At 67.4% G+C, this 17,563-nt stretch overlaps 1 protein-coding gene across 1 annotated transcript in view; it reads left to right on the top strand.

The window, feature by feature from the left end:
* Nucleotides 1–17,563, top strand: part of asic1c (acid-sensing (proton-gated) ion channel 1c) — a 529,389-nt gene that overhangs the window by 222 nt on the left and 511,604 nt on the right. The window contains exon 1 of the mRNA XM_072468555.1: nucleotides 1–1,017. This exon is cut by the window's left edge and continues 222 nt beyond it. Within this exon, the coding sequence (XP_072324656.1) occupies nucleotides 457–1,017 (561 nt within the window). The 5' untranslated portion in view covers nucleotides 1–456. The remainder of the gene's footprint in view (nucleotides 1,018–17,563) is intronic.

Below are 17,563 nucleotides of genomic sequence, written 5' to 3'. Positions count from 1 at the left end.
AGCAAAGGCGGGAGGAGAGGGGGTGAGGGAGACTGGAATCAGTGAGACCGAGTTGAGGACTGGCTCCCTCACATTCCTCCAGCCGCCCTCCCCTCATCCATCTGCAGACTGCCTCGACTGGCTGCCACTCTCGCCGAGGATGTCTTTCCAGTTAGATGTTAAGAGGCAGCTCACGGAACAGCTGAATTGTGGCTGATTTATTTGCTTGGCGGTAAAGGCTGATTGTTTGGGGGAAGGCTGTGTGAGTGCCGAGGGGGTTGGGAGTGCAGCTTGTGGATGACAGTGAGGAGACTGTGTTGATACGGGAGGGAGGAGGGGGGCTGAAGAAAGAAAGAGAGAGAGAAAAAAGGAGCAATCCTTTGATCCGCAGTATCGACAGTCTGGCACTCACAGGCGAAGATCACAATTCTTCTGCTTCCTTTGCTGTCAAGGATCTGGGAGCTCCCTGCAGTGGCCATGGACCTAAAAGGAGATTCAGAAAGCAGCAGTGAGAATGGTCACCCAGTCAACCTCGAATCCTTCGCCAGTAGATCGACTCTGCACGGCATCAGTCACATCTTCGCCTATGGCCCCATGAGCCTCCGCAGGTTACTCTGGATGCTGTCTTTCCTGGGCTCCTTCAGCCTGCTGTCCCTGGTGTGTGTGGAGCGCGTGACGTATTATTTTGAATATCCACACGTTACCAAGCTGGACGAGGTGTCCACAGTTAACCTCACCTTTCCCGCCATCACCATCTGTAACCTCAACGAGTTCCGCTTCTCGCAGATCACCCAGAACGACCTGTACCACGTCGGGGAGCTGCTGGCGTTGCTGAACGAGCGATACGAGATCGCCAGGCCGGCGTTGGCCGACCCGGAGACACTCGCCAGGCTGAGGAAACTGGCCCACTTCCGCCACTTCAAACCCAAACCCTTCGACATGTCCGACTTCTACAACCGCACCGGGCACACCATCCACGACATGCTGCTGATGTGTACGTACCGCGGGGAGAACTGTACCCACCAAAACTTCACCACCGTGAGTACCTCACACACACACAGACCCCCATGTCCCAGCATGTCCCGGGGGGGGGGGGGGCAGAGAGTTGGGGGTGGGGAGGGTGAGGGGAGTGTGGGGGTGAGGGAAGTGTGGGGCTGAGGGGAGTGTGGGGGTGAGGGGAGTGTGGGGGTGAGGGGAGTGTGGGGCTGAGTGGGGTGAGGGGGTGAGGGGAGTGTGGGGGTGAGGGGAGTGTGGGAGTGAGGGGAGTGTGGGGGTGAGGGGAGTGTGGGGTTGAGGGGAGTGTGGGGGTGCGGGGAGTGTGGGGGTGCAGGGAGGGTGCAGGTGAGGGGAGTGTGGGGTTGAGGGGAGTGTGGGGGTGAGGGGAGTGTGGGGGTGAGGGGAGTGTGGGGTTGAGGGGAGTGTGGGGGTGAGGGGAATGTGGGGTTGAGGGGAGTGTGGGGGTGCGGGGAGTGTGGGGGTGAGGGGAATGTGGGGTTGAGGGGAGTGTGGGGGTGCGGGGAGTGTGGGGGTGAGGGGAGTGTGGGGCTGAGTGGGGTGAGGGGGTGAGGGGAGTGTGGGGGTGAGGGGAGTGTGGGAGTGAGGGGAGTGTGGGGGTGAGGGGAGTGTGGGGTTGAGGGGAGTGTGGGGGTGCGGGGAGTGTGGGGGTGCAGGGAGGGTGCAGGTGAGGGGAGTGTGGGGCTGAGGGGAGTGTGGGGGTGAGGGGAGTGTGGGGTTGAGGGGAGTGTGGGGGTGAGGGGAATGTGGGGTTGAGGGGAGTGTGGGGGTGCGGGGAGTGTGGGGGTGAGGGGAATGTGGGGTTGAGGGGAGTGTGGGGGTGCGGGGAGTGTGGGGGTGCAGGGAGGGTGCAGGTGAGGGGAGTGTGGGGTTGAGGGGTGTGTGGGGGTGCGGGGAGTGTGGGGCAGAGGGGGGTGAGGGGGTGAGGGGAGTGTGGGGTTGAGGGGTGTGTGGGGGTGCGGGGAGTGTGGGGCTGAGGGGGGTGAGGGGGTGAGGGGTGTGTGGGGGTGAGGGGAGTGTGGGGGTGAGGGGAGTGTGGGGGTGAGGGGAGTGTGGGGGTGCGGGGAGTGTGGGGGTGCGGGGAGTGTGGGGGTGAGGGGAGTGAGGGGGTGAGGGGAGTGTGGGGAAGAGGGGAGAGTGGCGGTGAGGGGAATGTGGGGGTGCGGGGAGTGTGGGGGTGCGGGGAGTGTGGTGGTGCGGGGAGTGTGGGGGTGAGGGGAGTGTGGGGGTGAGGGGAGTGTGGGGGTGCGGGGAGTGTGGGGGTGCGGGGAGTGTGGGGGTGCGGGGAGTGTGGGGGTGCGGGGAGTGTAGCAGTGAGGGGTGTGTGGGGGTGCGGGGAGTGTGGGGGTGAGGGGTGTGTGGGGTTGCGGAGTGTGTGGGGGTGCGGGGAGTGTGTGGGTGAGGGGAGTGTGTGGGTGAGGGGAGTGTGTGGGTGAGGTGAGTGTGGGGGCGAGGGGAGTTGGGGGGTGAAGGGAGGGGGGAGGTGAGTGAGGGGTGAGGGGCGTGTGGGTGTGAGGGGGGTGTAGGGGTGAGGGGAGTGTGGGGCTGAGGGAAGTGTGGGGCTGAGGGGAGTGTGGGGGTGAGGGGAGAGTGGGAGTGAGGGGAGTGTGGCGGTGAGGGGAGTGTGGCGGTGAGGGGAGTGTGGGGGTGCGGGGAGTGTGGGGGTGCGGGGAGTGTGGGGGTGCGGGGAGTTTGGGGGTGCGGGGAGTGTGGGGGTGAGGGGAGTGTGTGGGTGAGGGGAGTGTGTGGGTGAGGGGTGTGTGGGGGTGAGGGGAGTGTGGGGGTGAGGGGAGTGTGGGGGTGAGGGGAGTGCGGGGGTGCGGGGAGTGTGGGGGTGCGGGGTGTGTGGGGGTGAGGGGAGTGTGTGGGTGAGGGGGGTGTGGGGGTGAGGGGAGTTGGGTGAGGGGAGGGGGGAGGCGAGTGAGGGGTGAGGGGCGTGTGGGTGTGAGGGGAGTGTAGGGGTGAGGGGAGTGTGGGGGTGAGGGGAGAGTGGGGGTGAGGGGGGTGAGGGGAGTGTGGGGGTGAGGGGAATGTGGGGTTGAGGGGAGTGTGGGAGTGAGGGGAGTGTGGGGGTGAGGGGAGTGTGGGGGTGAGGGGAGTGTGGGGGTGAGGGGAGTGTAGGGGTGAGGGGAGTGTGGGAGTGAGGGGAGTGTAGGGGTGAGGGGAGTGTGGGGGTGAGGGGAGAGTGGGGGTGAGGGGGGTGAGGGGAGTGTGGGGGTGAGGGGAGTGTGGGAGTGAGGGGAGTGTGGGGGTGAGGTGAGTGTGGGGGTGAGGGGAGTGTGGGAGTGAGGGGAGTGTGGGAGTGAGGGGAGTGTGGGGGTGCGGGGAGTGTGGGGGTGAGGGGAGTGTGGGGGTGAGGAGAGTGTGGGGGTGAGGTGAGTGTGGAGCTGAGGGGAGTGTGGGGGTGAGGGGAGTGTGGGGGTGAGGGGAGTGTGGGGCTGAGGGGAGTGTGGGGGTGAGGTGAGTGTGGGGGTGAGGGGAGTGTGGGAGTGAGGGGAGTGTGGGGGTGAGGTGAGTGTGGGGGTGAGGGGAGTGTGGGGGTGAGGTGAGTGTGGGGGTGAGGGGAGAGTGGGGCTGAGGGGAGTGTGGGGGTGAGGTGAGTGTGGGGGTGAGGGGAGTGTGGGAGTGAGGGGAGTGTGGGGGTGAGGAGAGTGTGGGGGTGAGGGGAGTGTGGGGGTGAGGTGAGTGTGGGGGTGAGGGGAGAGTGGGGCTGAGGGGAGTGTGGGGGTGAGGTGAGTGTGGGGGTGAGGGGAGTGTGGGAGTGAGGGGAGTGTGGGGGTTCGGGGTGTGTGGGGGTGCGGGGAGTGTGGGGGTGCGGGGAGTGTGGGGCTGAGGGGAGTTGGGGGTGAGGGGAGTGTGGGGTGAGGTGAGTATGGGGGTGAGGGGAGTGTGGGGCTGAGGGGAGTGTGGGGCTGAGGGGAGTGTGGGGTTGAGGGGAGTGTGGGGGTGAGGGGAGTGTATGGGTGCGGGGAGTGTGGGGGTGAGGGGAGTGTGGGGGTGAGGGGAGTGTGGGGGTTCGGGGTGTGTGGGGGTGCGGGGAGTGTGGGGGTGCGGGGAGTGTGGGGGTGAGGGGAGTGTGTGGGTAAGGCGAGTGCGGGGGTGAGGGGAGTTGGGGGGTGAGGGGAGTGTATGGGTGCGGGGAGTGTGGGGGTGAGGGGAGTGTGGGGGTTCGGGGAGTGTGGGGGTTCGGGGAGTGTGGTGGTGAGGGGAGTGTGGGGGTGCGGGGAGTGTGGGGGTGCGGGGAGTGTGGGGGTGAAGGGTGTGTGGGGGTGAGGTGAGTGTGGGGTTGAGGTGAGTTGGGGCTGAGGAGAGTGTGGGGCTGAGGGGAGTGTGGGGGTGAGGGGAGAGTGGGGGTGAGGGGAGGGTGGCGGTGAGGGGTGTGTGGAGGTGAGGGGAGTGTGGGGCTGAGGGGAGTGTGGGGGTGAGGGGAGAGTGGGGGTGAGGGGGTTGAGGGGAGTGTGGGTGTGAGGGGAATGTGGGGTTGAGGGGTGTGTGGTGGTGTGGGGAGTGTGGGGGTGAGGGGAGTGTGGGGGTGAGGGGAGAGTGGGGCTGAGGGGAGAGTGGGGCTGAGGGGAGTGTGGAGGTGAGGGGAGTGGAGGGATGAGTGGTGTGAGGGGTGAGGGGAGTGGGGGGTGAGGGGAGTGTGGGGGTGGGGGGAGTGGGGGTGAGGGGTGTATGGGGGTGAGGGGCTGAGGGGAGTGTGGGGGTGAGGGGAGTGCGGGTGGTGAGGGGAGAGTGGCGGTGAGGGTAGTGTGGGGGTGCGGGGAGGGTGGGGGTGCGGGGAGTGTGGGGGTGAGGGGTGTGTGGGGGTGCGGGGAGTGTGGGGGTGAGGGGTGTGTGGCGTTGCGAGGTGTGTGGGTGTGAGGGGAGTGTGTGGGTGAGGGGAGTGCGGGGGTGAGGGGAGTTGGGGGGTGAGGGGAGGTTGGGAGGCGAGTGAGTGGTGAGTGGCGTGTGGGTGTAAGGGGAGTGTAGGGGTGAGGGGAGTGTAGGGGTGAGGGGAGTGTGGGGGTGAGGGGTGTGTGGGGGTGCGGGGAGTGTGGGGGTGAGGGGTGTGTGGGGTTGCGAGGTGTGTGGGTGTGAGGGGAGTGTGTGGGTGAGGGGAGTGCGGGGGTGAGGGGAGTTGGGGGGTGAGGGGAGGTTGGGAGGCGAGTGAGTGGTGAGGGGCGTGTGGGTGTAAGGGGAGTGTAGTGGTGAGGGGAGTGTAGGGGTGAGGGGAGTGTGGGGGTGAGGGGAGAGTGGGGGTGAGGGGGATGATGGGAGTGTGGTGGTGAGGGGAGTGTGGGGGTGCGGGGAGTGCGGGGGTGCGGGGAGTGTGGGGTGAAGGGTGTGTGGGGGTGAGGGGAGTGTGGGGCTGAGGGGAGTGTGGGGCTGAGGGGAGTGTGGGGCTGAGGGGAGTGTGGGGGTGAGGGGAGGGTGGGGGTTAGGGGAGTGTGGGGGTGCGGGGAGTGTGGGGGTGAGGGAAGTGTGGGGGTGAGGGGAGTGTGGGGGTTCGGGGAGTGTGGGGGTTCGGGGTGTGTGGGGTTGCGGGGAGTGTGGGGTGCGGGGAGTGTGGGGGTGAGGGGAGTGTGTGGGTGAGGGGAGTGCGGCGGTGAGGGGAGTTGGGGGGTGAGGGGAGGGGGGAGGCGAGTGAGGGTGAGGGGCGTGTGGGTGTGAGGGGAGTGTAGGGGTGAGGGGAGTGTGGGGGTGAGGGGGGTGAGGGGAGTGTGGTGGTGAGGGGAGTGTGGGGCTGAGGGGAGTGTGGGGGTGAGGGGAGAGTGGGGGTGAGGGGTGTGTGGGGGTGAGGTCAGTGTGGGGGTGAAGGGAGTGTGGGGGTGAGGGGAGTGTGGGGGTGAGGGGAGTGTGGGGGTGAGGGGAGAGTGGCGGTGAGGGGAGTGTGGGGGTACGGGGAGTGTGGGGGTACGGGGAGTGTGGGGGTGCGGGGAGTGTGGGGGTGAGGGGAGTGTGGGGGTTCGGGGTGTGTGGGGGTGCGGGGAGTGTGGGGGTGCGGGGAGTGTGGGGCTGAGGGGAGTTGGGGGTGAGGGGAGTGTGGGGTGAGGTGAGTATGGGGGTGAGGGGAGTGTGGGGCTGAGGGGAGTGTGGGGGTGAGGGGAGTGTGGGGGTGAGGGGAGTGTATGGGTGCGGGGAGTGTGGGGGTGAGGGGAGTGTGGGGGTTCGGCGAGTGTGGGGGTTCGGGGTGTGTGGGGGTGCGGGGAGTGTGGGGGTGCGGGGAGTGTGGGGGTGAGGGGAGTGTGTGGGTGAGGCGAGTGCGGGGGTGAGGGGAGTTGGGGGGTGAGGGGAGCGGAGGCGACTGAGGGGTGAGGGGGCGTGTGGGTGTGAGGGGAGTGTAGGGGTGAGGGGAGTGTGGGGGTGAGGTGGGTGAGGGGAGTGTGGTGGTGAGGGGAGTGTGGGGGTGCGGGGAGTGTGGGGGTGAGGGGAGTGTGGGGCTGAGGGGAGTGTGGGGGTGAGGGGAGAGTGGGGGTGAGGGGAGTGTGGCGGTGAGGGGTGTGTGGGGGTGAGGGCATTGTAGGGGTGAAGGGAGTGTGGGGGTGAGGGGAGTGTGGGGGTGAGGGGAGTGTGGGGGTGAGGGGAGAGTGGCGGTGAGTGGAGTGTGGGGGTACGGGGAGAGTGGGGGTGAGGGGAGTGTGGGGGTGAGGGGAATGTGGGGTTGAGGGGAGTGTGGGGGTGAGGGGAGTGTGGGGGTGAGGGGAGTGTGGGGGTGAGGGGAGTGTGGGGGTGAGGGGAGTGTGGGTTTGAGGGTAGTGTCTGGGTGGTGAGTGTGAGGGTGAGGAGAGTGTGGGGTTGAGGGGTGAGGGGAGTGTGGGGGCGAAGGGAGTGTGGGGGTGAGGGGAGTGTGGGGGTGAGGGGAGCGTGGGGGTGAGGGGAGAGTGGCGGTGAGTGAAGTGTGGGGGTACGGGGATAGTGGGGGTGAGGGGAGTGTGGGGGTGAGGGGAGTGTGGGGGTTCGGGGTGTGTGGGGGTGCGGGGAGTGTGGGGGTGCGGGGAGTGTGGGGGTGAGGGGAGTGTGTGGGTGAGGCGAGTGCGGGGGTGAGGGGAGTTGGGGGGTGAGGGGAGGGGGAGGCGACTGAGGGGTGAGGGGGCGTGTGGGTGTGAGGGGAGTGTAGGGGTGAGGGGAGTGTGGGGGTGAGGTGGGTGAGGGGAGTGTGGTGGTGAGGGGAGTGTGGGGGTGCGGGGAGTGTGGGGGTGAGGGGAGTGTGGGGCTGAGGGGAGTGTGGGGGTGAGGGGAGAGTGGGGGTGAGGGGAGTGTGGCGGTGAGGGGTGTGTGGGGGTGAGGGCATTGTAGGGGTGAAGGGAGTGTGGGGGTGAGGGGAGTGTGGGGGTGAGGGGAGTGTGGGGGTGAGGGGAGAGTGGCGGTGAGTGGAGTGTGGGGGTACGGGGAGAGTGGGGGTGAGGGGAGTGTGGGGGTGAGGGGAATGTGGGGTTGAGGGGAGTGTGGGGGTGAGGGGAGTGTGGGGGTGAGGGGAGTGTGGGGGTGAGGGGAGTGTGGGGGTGAGGGGAGTGTGGGTTTGAGGGTAGTGTCTGGGTGGTGAGTGTGAGGGTGAGGAGAGTGTGGGGTTGAGGGGTGAGGGGAGTGTGGGGGCGAAGGGAGTGTGGGGGTGAGGGGAGTGTGGGGGTGAGGGGAGTGTGGGGGTGAGGGGAGAGTGGGGCTGAGGGGAGTGTGGCGGTGAGGGGAGTGGAGGGATGAGTGGTGTGAGGGGTGAGGGGAGTAGGGGGTGAGGGGAGTGTGGGGTTGGGGGGAGTGTGGGGGTGAGGGGAGTGAGGCGGTGAGGGGAGTGTGGGGGTGAGGGGAGTGTGGGGGTGAGGGGAGTGTGGGGGTGAGGGGAGTGTGGGTTTGAGGGGAGTGTGGGTGTCAGGGGAGTGTGGGGGTGAGGGGAGTGGGGGGGTGAGGGGAGTGTGGATGTGAGGGGAGTGTGCAGGTGAGGGGAATGTGGAGTGAGGGGAGTGTGGGGGGGTGAGGGGAGTGTGGGTGCGATGGGAGAGTCAGGGTGGTGAGTGTGGGGGTGAGGGGAGTGTGCAGGTGAGGGGAATGTGGAGTGAGGGGAGTGTGGGAGTGAGGAGAGTGGGGTGGGTGAGGAGAGTGGGGTGGGTGAGGGAAGTGTGTGTGTGAGGGGAGTGTGGGGTTGAGGGGAGTGTCAGGGTGGTGAGTGTGGGGGTGAGGGGAGTGTGGGGTTGAGGGGAGAGTGGGGGTGAGGGGAGAGTGGTGGTGAGGGGAGTGAGGGGGTGAGGGGAGTCTGGGGTTGAGAGGAGTGTGGGGGTGCGGGGAGTGTGGGGGTGAGGGGAATGTGGGGGTGAGGGGAGTGTGGGGGTGCGGGGAGTGTGGGGGTGCAGGGAGGGTGCAGGTGAGGGGAGTGTGGGGTTGAGGGGTGTGTGGGGGTGCGGGGAGTGTGGGGCAGAGGGGGGTGAGGGGGTGAGGGGAGTATGGGGTTGAGGGGTGTGTGTGGGTGAGGGGAGTGTGGGGGTGAGCGGAGTGTGGGGGTGAGGCGAGTGTGGCGGTGAGGGGAGTGTGGGGGTGCGGGGAGTGTGGGGGTGCGGGGAGTGTGGGGGTGAGGGGAGTGTGGGGCTGAGGTGAGTGTGGCAGTGAGGGGTGTGTGGGGGTGAGGGGAGTGTGGGGCTGAGGGGAGTGTGGCGGTGAGGGGAGAGTGGGGGTGAGGGGGGTGAGGGGAGTGTGGGGGTGAGGGGAATGTGGGTTTGAGGGGAGTGTGGGGGTGTGGGGAGTGTGGGGGTGAGGGGAGTGTGGGGGTGAGGGGAGAGTGGGGCTGAGGGGAGTGTGGAGGTGAGGGGAGTGGAGGGATGAGTGGTGTGAGGGGTGAGGGGAGTGTGGGCTGAGAGGAGTGTGGGGGTGGGGGGAGTGGGGGTGAGGGGAGTATGGGGGTGAGGGGTGTGTGGGGGTGAGGGGAGTGTGGGGGTGAGGGGAGTGCGGGGTTGAGGGGAGAGTGGCGGTGAGGGGAGTGTGGGGGTGCGGGGAGTGTGGGGCTGCGGGGAGTGTGGGGGTGCGGGGAGTGTGGCGGTGAGGGGTGTGTGGGGGTGCGGGGAGTGTGGGGGTGAGGGGTGTGTGGGGTTGCGGGGTGTGTGGGTGTGAGGGGATTGTGTGGGTGAGGGGAGTGCGGGGTGAGGGGAGTTGGGGGGTGAGGGGAGGGTGGGAGGCGAGTGAGGGGTGAGGGGCGTGTGGGTGTGAGGGGAGTGTAGGGGTGAGGGGAGTGTAGGGGTGAGGGGAGTGTGCGGGTGAGGGGAAAGTGTGGTTGAGGGGGGTGAGGGGAGTGTGGTGGTGAGGGGAGTGTGGGGGTGCGGGGAGTGTGGGGGTGCGGGGAGTGTGGGGGTGAAGGGTGTGTGGGGGTGAGGGGAGTGTGGGGCTGAGGGGAGTGTGGGGCTGAGGGGAGTGTGGGGCTGAGGGGAGTGTGGGGGTGAGGGGAGTGTGGGGTGAGGGGAGTGTGGGGGTGCGGGGTGTGTGGGGGTGAGGGAAGTGTGGGGGTGAGGGGAGTGTGGGGGTGAGGGGTGTGTGGGGGTTCGGGGTGTGTGGGGGTGCGGGGAGTGTGGGGGTGCGGGGAGTGTGGGGGTGAGGGGTGTGTGTGGGTGAGGGGAGTGCGGGGGTGAGGGGAGTTGGGGGGTGAGGGGAGGGGGAGGCGAGTGTGGGGTGAGGGGCGTGTGGGTGTGAGGGGAGTGTAGGGGTGAGGGGAGTGTGGGGGTGAGGGGGGTGTGGGGGTGAGGGGAGTGTGGGGGTGAGGAGAGAGTGGGGCTGAGGGGAGTGTGGCGGTGAGGGGAGTGGAGGGATGAGTGGTGTGAGGGGTGAGGGGAGTGGGGGGTGAGGGGTGTGTGGGGGTGGGGGGAGTGTGGGGGTGAGGGGAGTGTGGGGGTGAGAGGAGTGAGGGGGTGAGGAGAGTGTGGGGGTGAGGGGAGTGTGGGTTTGAGGGGAGTGTCAGGGTGGTGAGTGTGAGGGTGAGGGGAGTGTGGGGCTGAGAGGTGTGAGGGGTGAGGGGAGTGGGGGGTGAGGGGAGTGTGGGGGTGAGGGGAGTGTGGGTGTGAGGGGAGTGTGGGGGTGAGGGGAGTGGGGGGGTGAGGGGAGTGTGGATGTGAGGGGAGTGTGCAGGTGAGGGGAATGTGTAGTGAGGGGAGTGTGGGGGGGTGAGGGGAGTGTGGGTGTGATGGGAGAGTCATGGTGGTGAGTGTGGGGGTGAGCGGAGTGTGCAGGTGAGGGGAATGTGGAGTGAGGGGAGTGTGGGAGTGAGGAGAGTGGGGGGGTGAGGGGAGTGTGTGTGTGAGGGGAGTGTGGGGTTGGGGGGAGTGTCAGGGTGGTGAGTGTGGGTGTGAGGGGAGTGTGGGGTTGAGGGGAGTGTCATGGTGGTGAGTGTGGGGGTGAGGGGAGTGTGGGGGTGAGGGGAGTGAGGGGAGTGTGGGGTGAGGGGAGTGTGAGGGTGAGGGGAGAGTGGGGGTGAGGGGAGACAGGGGGTGAGGGGAGTGTGGGGGTGAGGGGAGTCTGGGGTTGAGGGGAGTGTGGGTGTGAGGGGAGTGTGGGGGTGAAGGGAGTGTGGGGATGAAGGGAGTGCCAGGGTGGTGAGTGTGGGGGTGAGGAGAGTGTGGGGGTGAGGGGAGTGAGGGTGAGTGTGGGGTGAGGGGAGTGTGAGGGTGAGGGGTGAGTGGGGGTGCGGGGAGTGTGGGGGTGAGGGGAGTGAGGGGATTGTGGGGTGAGGGGAGTGTGAGGGTGAGGGGAGAGTGGGGATGAGGGGAGAGTGGGGGTCAGGGGAGAGTGGGGGTGAGGGGAGTGTGGGGGTGAGGGGAGTGAGGGGAGTGTGGGGTGAGGGGAGTGTGAGGGTGAGGGGAGAGTGGGGGTGAGGGGAGAGTGGGGGTGAGGGGAGAGTGGGGGTGAGGGGAGTGTGGGGGTGAGGGGAGTCTGGGATTGAGGGGAGTGTCAGGGTGGTGAGTGTGGGGGTGAGGGGAGTGTGGGGTTGAGGGGAGTGTCAGGGTGGTGAGTGTGGGGGTGAGGGGAGTGTGGGGGTGAGGGGAGTGAGGGGAGTGAGGGGAGTGTGGGGTGAGGGGAGTGTGAGGGTGAGGGGAGAGTGGGGGTGAGGGGAGAGTGGGGGTGAGGGGAGTGGAGGGATGAGTGGTGTGAGGGGTGAGGGGAGTGTGGGCTGAGGGGAGTGTGGGGGTGGGGGGAGTGGGGGTGAGGGGAGTATGGGGGTGAGGGGTGTGTGGGGGTGAGGGGAGTGTGGGGGTGAGGGGAGTGCGGGGTTGAGGGGAGAGTGGCGGTGAGGGGAGTGTGGGGGTGCGGGGAGTGTGGGGCTGCGGGGAGTGTGGGGGTGCGGGGAGTGTGGCGGTGAGGGGTGTGTGGGGGTGCGGGGAGTGTGGGGGTGAGGGGTGTGTGGGGTTGCGGGGTGTGTGGGTGTGAGTGGATTGTGTGGGTGAGGGGAGTGCGGGGGTGAGGGGAGTTGGGGGGTGAGGGGAGGGTGGGAGGCGAGTGAGGGGTGAGGGGCGTGTGGGTGTGAGGGGAGTGTAGGGGTGAGGGGAGTGTAGGGGTGAGGGGAGTGTGCGGGTGAGGGGAAAGTGTGGTTGAGGGGGGTGAGGGGAGTGTGGTGGTGAGGGGAGTGTGGGGGTGCGGGGAGTGTGGGGGTGCGGGGAGTGTGGGGGTGAAGGGTGTGTGGGGGTGAGGGGAGTGTGGGGCTGAGGGGAGTGTGGGGCTGAGGGGAGTGTGGGGCTGAGGGGAGTGTGGGGGTGAGGGGAGTGTGGGGTGAGGGGAGTGTGGGGGTGCGGGGTGTGTGGGGGTGAGGGAAGTGTGGGGGTGAGGGGAGTGTGGGGGTGAGGGGTGTGTGGGGGTTCGGGGTGTGTGGGGGTGCGGGGAGTGTGGTGGTGCGGGGAGTGTGGGGGTGAGGGGTGTGTGTGGGTGAGGGGAGTGCGGGGGTGAGGGGAGTTGGGGGGTGAGGGGAGGGGGAGGCGAGTGTGGGGTGAGGGGCGTGTGGGTGTGAGGGGAGTGTAGGGGTGAGGGGAGTGTGGGGGTGAGGGGGGTGTGGGGGTGAGGGGAGTGTGGGGGTGAGGGGAGAGTGGGGCTGAGGGGAGTGTGGCGGTGAGGGGAGTGGAGGGATGAGTGGTGTGAGGGGTGAGGGGAGTGGGGGGTGAGGGGTGTGTGGGGGTGGGGGGAGTGTGGGGGTGAGGGGAGTGTGGGGGTGAGAGGAGTGAGGGGGTGAGGAGAGTGTGGGGGTGAGGGGAGTGTGGGTTTGAGGGGAGTGTCAGGGTGGTGAGTGTGAGGGTGAGGGGAGTGTGGGGCTGAGAGGTGTGAGGGGTGAGGGGAGTGGGGGGTGAGGGGAGTGTGGGGGTGAGGGGAGTGTGGATGTGAGGGGAGTGTGCAGGTGAGGGGAATGTGTAGTGAGGGGAGTGTGGGGGGGTGAGGGGAGTGTGGGTGTGATGGGAGAGTCATGGTGGTGAGTGTGGGGGTGAGCGGAGTGTGCAGGTGAGGGGAATGTGGAGTGAGGGGAGTGTGGGAGTGAGAAGAGTGGGGGGGGTGAGGGGAGTGTGTGTGTGAGGGGAGTGTGGGGTTGGGGGGAGTGTCAGGGTGGTGAGTGTGGGGGTGAGGGGAGTGTGGGGGTGAGGGGAGTGAGGGGAGTGTGGGGTGAGGGGAGTGTGAGGGTGAGGGGAGAGTGGGGGTGAGGGGAGACAGGGGGTGAGGGGAGTGTGGGGGTGAGGGGAGTCTGGGGTTGAGGGGAGTGTGGGTGTGAGGGGAGTGTGGGGGTGAGGGGAGTGTGGGGATGAAGGGAGTGCCAGGGTGGTGAGTGTGGGGGTGAGGAGAGTGTGGGGGTGAGGGGAGTGAGGGTGAGTGTGGGGTGAGGGGAGTGTGAGGGTGAGGGGTGAGTGGGGGTGCGGGGAGTGTGGGGGTGAGGGGAGTGAGGGGATTGTGGGGTGAGGGGAGTGTGAGGGTGAGGGGAGAGTGGGGATGAGGGGAGAGTGGGGGTGAGGGGAGAGTGGGGGTGAGGGGAGTGTGGGGGTGAGGGGAGTGAGGGGAGTGTGGGGTGAGGGGAGTGTGAGGGTGAGGGGAGAGTGGGGGTGAGGGGAGAGTGGGGGTGAGGGGAGAGTGGGGGTGAGGGGAGTGTGGGGGTGAGGGAGTCTGGGATTGAGGGGAGTGTCAGGGTGGTGAGTGTGGGGGTGAGGGGAGTGTGGGGTTGAGGGGAGTGTCAGGGTGGTGAGTGTGGGGGTGAGGGGAGTGTGGGGGTGAGGGGAGTGAGGGGAGTGAGGGGAGTGTGGGGTGAGGGGAGTGTGAGGGTGAGGGGAGAGTGGGGGTGAGGGGAGAGTGGGGGTGAGGGGAGAGTGGGGGTGAGGGGAGTGTGGGGGTGAGGGGAGTCTGGGGTTGAGGGGAGTGTGGGTGTGAGGGGAGTGTGGGGGTGAGGGGAGTGTGGGGGTGAGGGGAATATCGGGGTGAGAGGAGTTGGGGGTGAGGGGAGTGTGGAGCTGAGGGGATTGTGGGGGTGAGGGGAGTGTGGGGTGAGGGGAGTGTGGGGGTGAGGGGAGTGTGGGGGTGAGGGGAGTGTGGGGTTAAGGGGAGTGTGGGAGTGAGGGAATTTTAGGGGTGCGGGGAATGTGGGGGGAGGGGAGTGTGGGGGTGAGGGGAGTGTGGGGGTGAGTGGAATGTCGGGGTGAGGGGAGTTGGGGGTGAGGGGAGTGTGGGGGTGAGGTGAGTATGGGGGTGAGGGGAGTGTGGGGCTGAGGGGAGTGTGGGGCTGAGGGGAGTGTGGGGGTTCGTGGTGCGTGGGGGTGCGGGGAGTGTGGGGGTGAGGGGAGTGTGGGGTTAAGGGGAGTGTGGGAGTGAGGGAATTTTAGGGGTGCGGGGAATGTGGGGGGAGGGGAGAGTGGGTGTGAGGGGAATGTCGGGGTGAGGGGAGTTGGGGGTGAGGGGAGTGTGGGGGTGAGGGGAGTGTGGGGGTGAGTGGAATGTCGGGGTGAGGGGAGTTGGGGGTGAGGGGAGTGTGGGGGTGAGGTGAGTATGGGGGTGAGGGGAGTGTGGGGCTGAGGGGAGTGTGGGGCTGAGGGGAGTGTGGGGGTTCGTGGTGCGTGGGGGTGCGGGGAGTGTGGGGGTGCGGGGAGTGTGGGGGTGAGGGGAGTGTGTGGGTGAGGGGAGTGCGGGGGTGAGGGAAGTTGGGGGTGAGGGGAGGGGGGAGGCGAGTGAGGGGTGAGGGGCGTGTGGGTGTGAAGGGAGTGTAGGGGTGAGGGGAGTGTGGGGGTGAGGGGAGTGTGGTGGTGCGGAGAGTGTGGGGGTGCGGGGAGTGTTGGGGTGAGGGGAGTGTGGGGCTGAGGGGAGTGTGGGGGTGAGGGGAGAGTGGGGATGAGGGGAGAGTGGAGGTGAGGGGAGCGTGGGGGTACAGGGAGTGTGGGGGTGCGGGGAGTGTGGCGGTGAGGGGAGTGTGGGGGTGAGGGGAGTGTGGGGTTCGGGGTGTGTGGGGGTGCGGGGAGTATGGGGGTGCAGGGAGTGTGGGGTGAGGGGAGTGTGTGGGTGAGGGGAGTTGAGTGAGGGGAGGGGGAGGCGAGTGAGGGGCGTGTAGGGGTGAGAGGAGTTGGGGGTGAGGGGAGAGTGGGGGTGAGGGGAGTGTGGGGGTGAGGGGAATGTGGGGTTGAGGGGAGTGTGGGGGTGAGGGGAGTGTGCGGGTGAGGGGAGTGTGGGGGTGAGGGGAGTGTGGGTTTGAGGGTAGTGTCTGGGTGGTGAGTGTGAGGGTGAGGAGAGTGTGGGGTTGAGGGGTGAGGGGAGTGTGGGGGCGAAGGGAGTGTGGGGGTGAGGGGAGTGTGGGGGTGAGGGGAGTGTGGGGGTGAGGGGAGAGTGGGGCTGCGGGGAGTGTGGCGGTGAGGGGAGTGGAGGGATGAGTGGTGTGAGGGGTGAGGGGAGTGGGGGGTGAGGGGAGTGTGGGGGTGGGGGGAGTGTGGGGGTGAGGGGAGTGTGGGGGTGAGGGGAGTGAGGGGGTGAGGGGAGTGTGGGGGTGAGGGGAGTGTGGGTTTGAGGGGAGTGTCAGGGTGGTGAGTGTGAGGGTGAGGGGAGTGTGGGGCTGAGAGGTGTGAGGGGTGAGGGGAGTGGGGGGTGAGGGGAGTGTGGGGGTGAGGGGAGTGTGGGTGTGAGGGGAGTGTGGGGGTGAGGGGAGTGGGGGGGTGAGGGGAGTGTGGATGTGAGGGGAGTGTGCAGGTGAGGGGAATGTGGAGTGAGGGGAGTGTGGGGGGGTGAAGGGAGTGTGGGTGCGATGGGAGAGTCAGGGTGGTGAGTGTGGGGGTGAGGGGAGTGTGCAGGTGAGGCGAATGTGGAGTGAGGGGAGTGTGGGAGTGAGGAGAGTGGGGGGGGTGAGGGGAGTGTGTGTGTGAGGGGAGTGTGGGGTTGAGGGGAGTGTCAGGGTGGTGAGTGTGGGGGTGAGGGGAGTGTGGGGTTGAGGGGAGATTGGGGGTGAGGGGAGAGTGAGGGTGAGGGGAGTGAGGGGGTGAGGGGAGTCTGGGGTTGAGCGGAGTGTGGGTGTGAGGGGAGTGTGGGGGTGAGGGGAGTGTGGGGATGAAGGGAGTGTCAGGGTGGTGAGTGTGGGGGTGAGGGGAGTGTGGGGGTGAGGGGAGTGAGGGGAGTGTGGGGTGAGGGGAGTGTGAGGGTGAGGGGAGAGTGGGGGTGAGGGGAGAGTGGGGGTGAGGGGAGCGTGGGGGTGAGGGGAGTGAGGGGAGTTTGGGGTGAGGGGAGTGTGAGGGTGAGGGGAGAGTGGGGGTGAGGGGAGAGTGGGGGTGAGGGGAGAGTGGGGCTGAGGGGAGTGTGGGGGTGAGGGGAGTGTGGGGGTGAGGGGAGTCTGGGGTTGAGGGGAGTGTGGGTGTGAGGGGAGTCTAGGGTTGAGGGGAGTGTCAGGGTGGTGAATGTGGGGGTGAGGGGAGTGTGGGGTTGAGGGGAGTGTCAGGGTGGTGAGTGTGGGGGTGAGGGGAGTGTGGGGGTGAGGGGAGTGAGGGGAGTGTGGGGTGAGGGGAGTGTGAGGGTGAGGGGAGAGATGGGGTGTGGGGAGAGTGGGGGTGAGGGGAGAGTGGGGGTGAGGGGAGTGTGGGGGTGAGGGGAGTCTGGGGTTGAGGGGAGTGTGGGTGTGAGGGGAGTGTGGGGGTGAGGGGAGTGTGGGGGTGAGGGGAATATCGGGGTGAGAGGAGTTGGGAGTGAGGGGAGTGTGGGGGTGAGGGGATTTTGGGGGTGAGGGGAATGTGGGTGTGAGGGGATTGTGGGTGGTTGGGGGTGAGGGGAGTGTGGGGTGAGGGGATTTTGGGGGTGAGGGGAATGTGGGTGTGAGGGGAGTGTGGGTGTGAGGGTAGTGTGGGGTTGAGGGGAGTGTCAGGGTGGTGAGTGTGGGGGTGAGGGGAGTGTGGGGGTGTGGGGAGTGAGGGGTGTGTGGGGGTGAGGGGAGTGTGGGGGTGAGTGGAGAGTGGGGGTGAGGGGAGTGTGGGGGTGAGGGGAGTGTGGGGGTGAGGGGAGTGTGGGGGTGAGGGGAGTCTGGGGTTGAGGGGAGTGAGGGGAGTGTGGGGGTGAGGGGAGTGTGGGAGTGAGGGGAGTGTGGGAGTGAGGGGAGTGTGGGAGTGAGGGGAGTGTGGGAGTGAGGGTAGTGTGGGGGTGAGGGGAATGTGGGGGTGAGGGGAATATCGGGGTGAGGGGAGTTGGGGGTGAGGGGAGTGTGGGGCTGAGGGGATTGTGGGGGTGAGGGGAGTGTGGGTGTGAGGGGAATGTCAGGGTAAGGGGAGTGTGGGAGTGAGGGAATTTTGGGGGTGAGGGGAATGTGGGGGTGAGGGGAGAGTGGGTGTGAGGGGAATGTCGGGGTGAGGTGAGTTGGGGGTGAGGGGTGTGTGGGGGTGAGGGGAGTTTGGGGGTGAGGGGAATGTCGGGGTGAGGGGAGTTGGGTGTGAGGGGAATGTCGGGGTGAGGGGAGTGTGGGGGTGAGTGGAATGTCGGGGTGAGGGGAGGTGGGGGTGAGGGGAGTGTGGGGGTGAGGGGAGTATGGGGGTGAGGGGAATGTGGGAGTGAGGGGAGTTGGGTGTGAGGGGAGTGTGGGGGTGAGGGGATTTTGGGGGTGAGGAGAATGTGGGTGTGAGGGGAGTGTGGGTGTGAGGGGAATGTCGGGGAGATGGGGAGTTGGGTGTGAGGGGAGTGTGGGGGTGAGCGGATTTTGGGGGTGAGGGGGGTGTGGGTGTGAGGGGAGTGTGGGTGTGAGGGGAATGTCGGGGTGAGGGGAGTTGGGGGTGAGGGGAGTGTGGGGGTGTGGGGATTTTGGGGGTGAGGGGAATGTGGGTGTGAGGGGAGTGTGGGTGTGAGGGGAGTGTCAGGGTGAGGGGAGTTGGGTGTGAGGGGAATGTCGGGGTGAGGGGAGTGTGGGGGTGAGGGGAGTGTGGGTGTGAGGGGAATGTCGGGGTGAGGGGAGTGTGGGTGTGAGGGGAGTGTGGGTTTGAGGGGAATGTCATGGTGAGGGGAGTGTGGGGGTGAGGGGAGTGTGGGGGTGAGGGAAATGTCGAGGTGAGGGGAGTGTGGGTGTGAGGGGAGTGAGGGAGTGAGAGGAATGTCGGGTTGAGGGGAGTTTAGGGTTGAGGGGAGTGTGGGTGTGAGGGGATTGTTGGTG

Source organism: Scyliorhinus torazame, chromosome 11 (genome assembly GCF_047496885.1).
Source record: "Scyliorhinus torazame isolate Kashiwa2021f chromosome 11, sScyTor2.1, whole genome shotgun sequence".
Taxonomy (NCBI): domain Eukaryota; kingdom Metazoa; phylum Chordata; class Chondrichthyes; order Carcharhiniformes; family Scyliorhinidae; genus Scyliorhinus; species Scyliorhinus torazame.
Note: the sequence above shows the minus strand (reverse complement) of the source record. Positions and strands in the feature narration are given on the sequence as shown.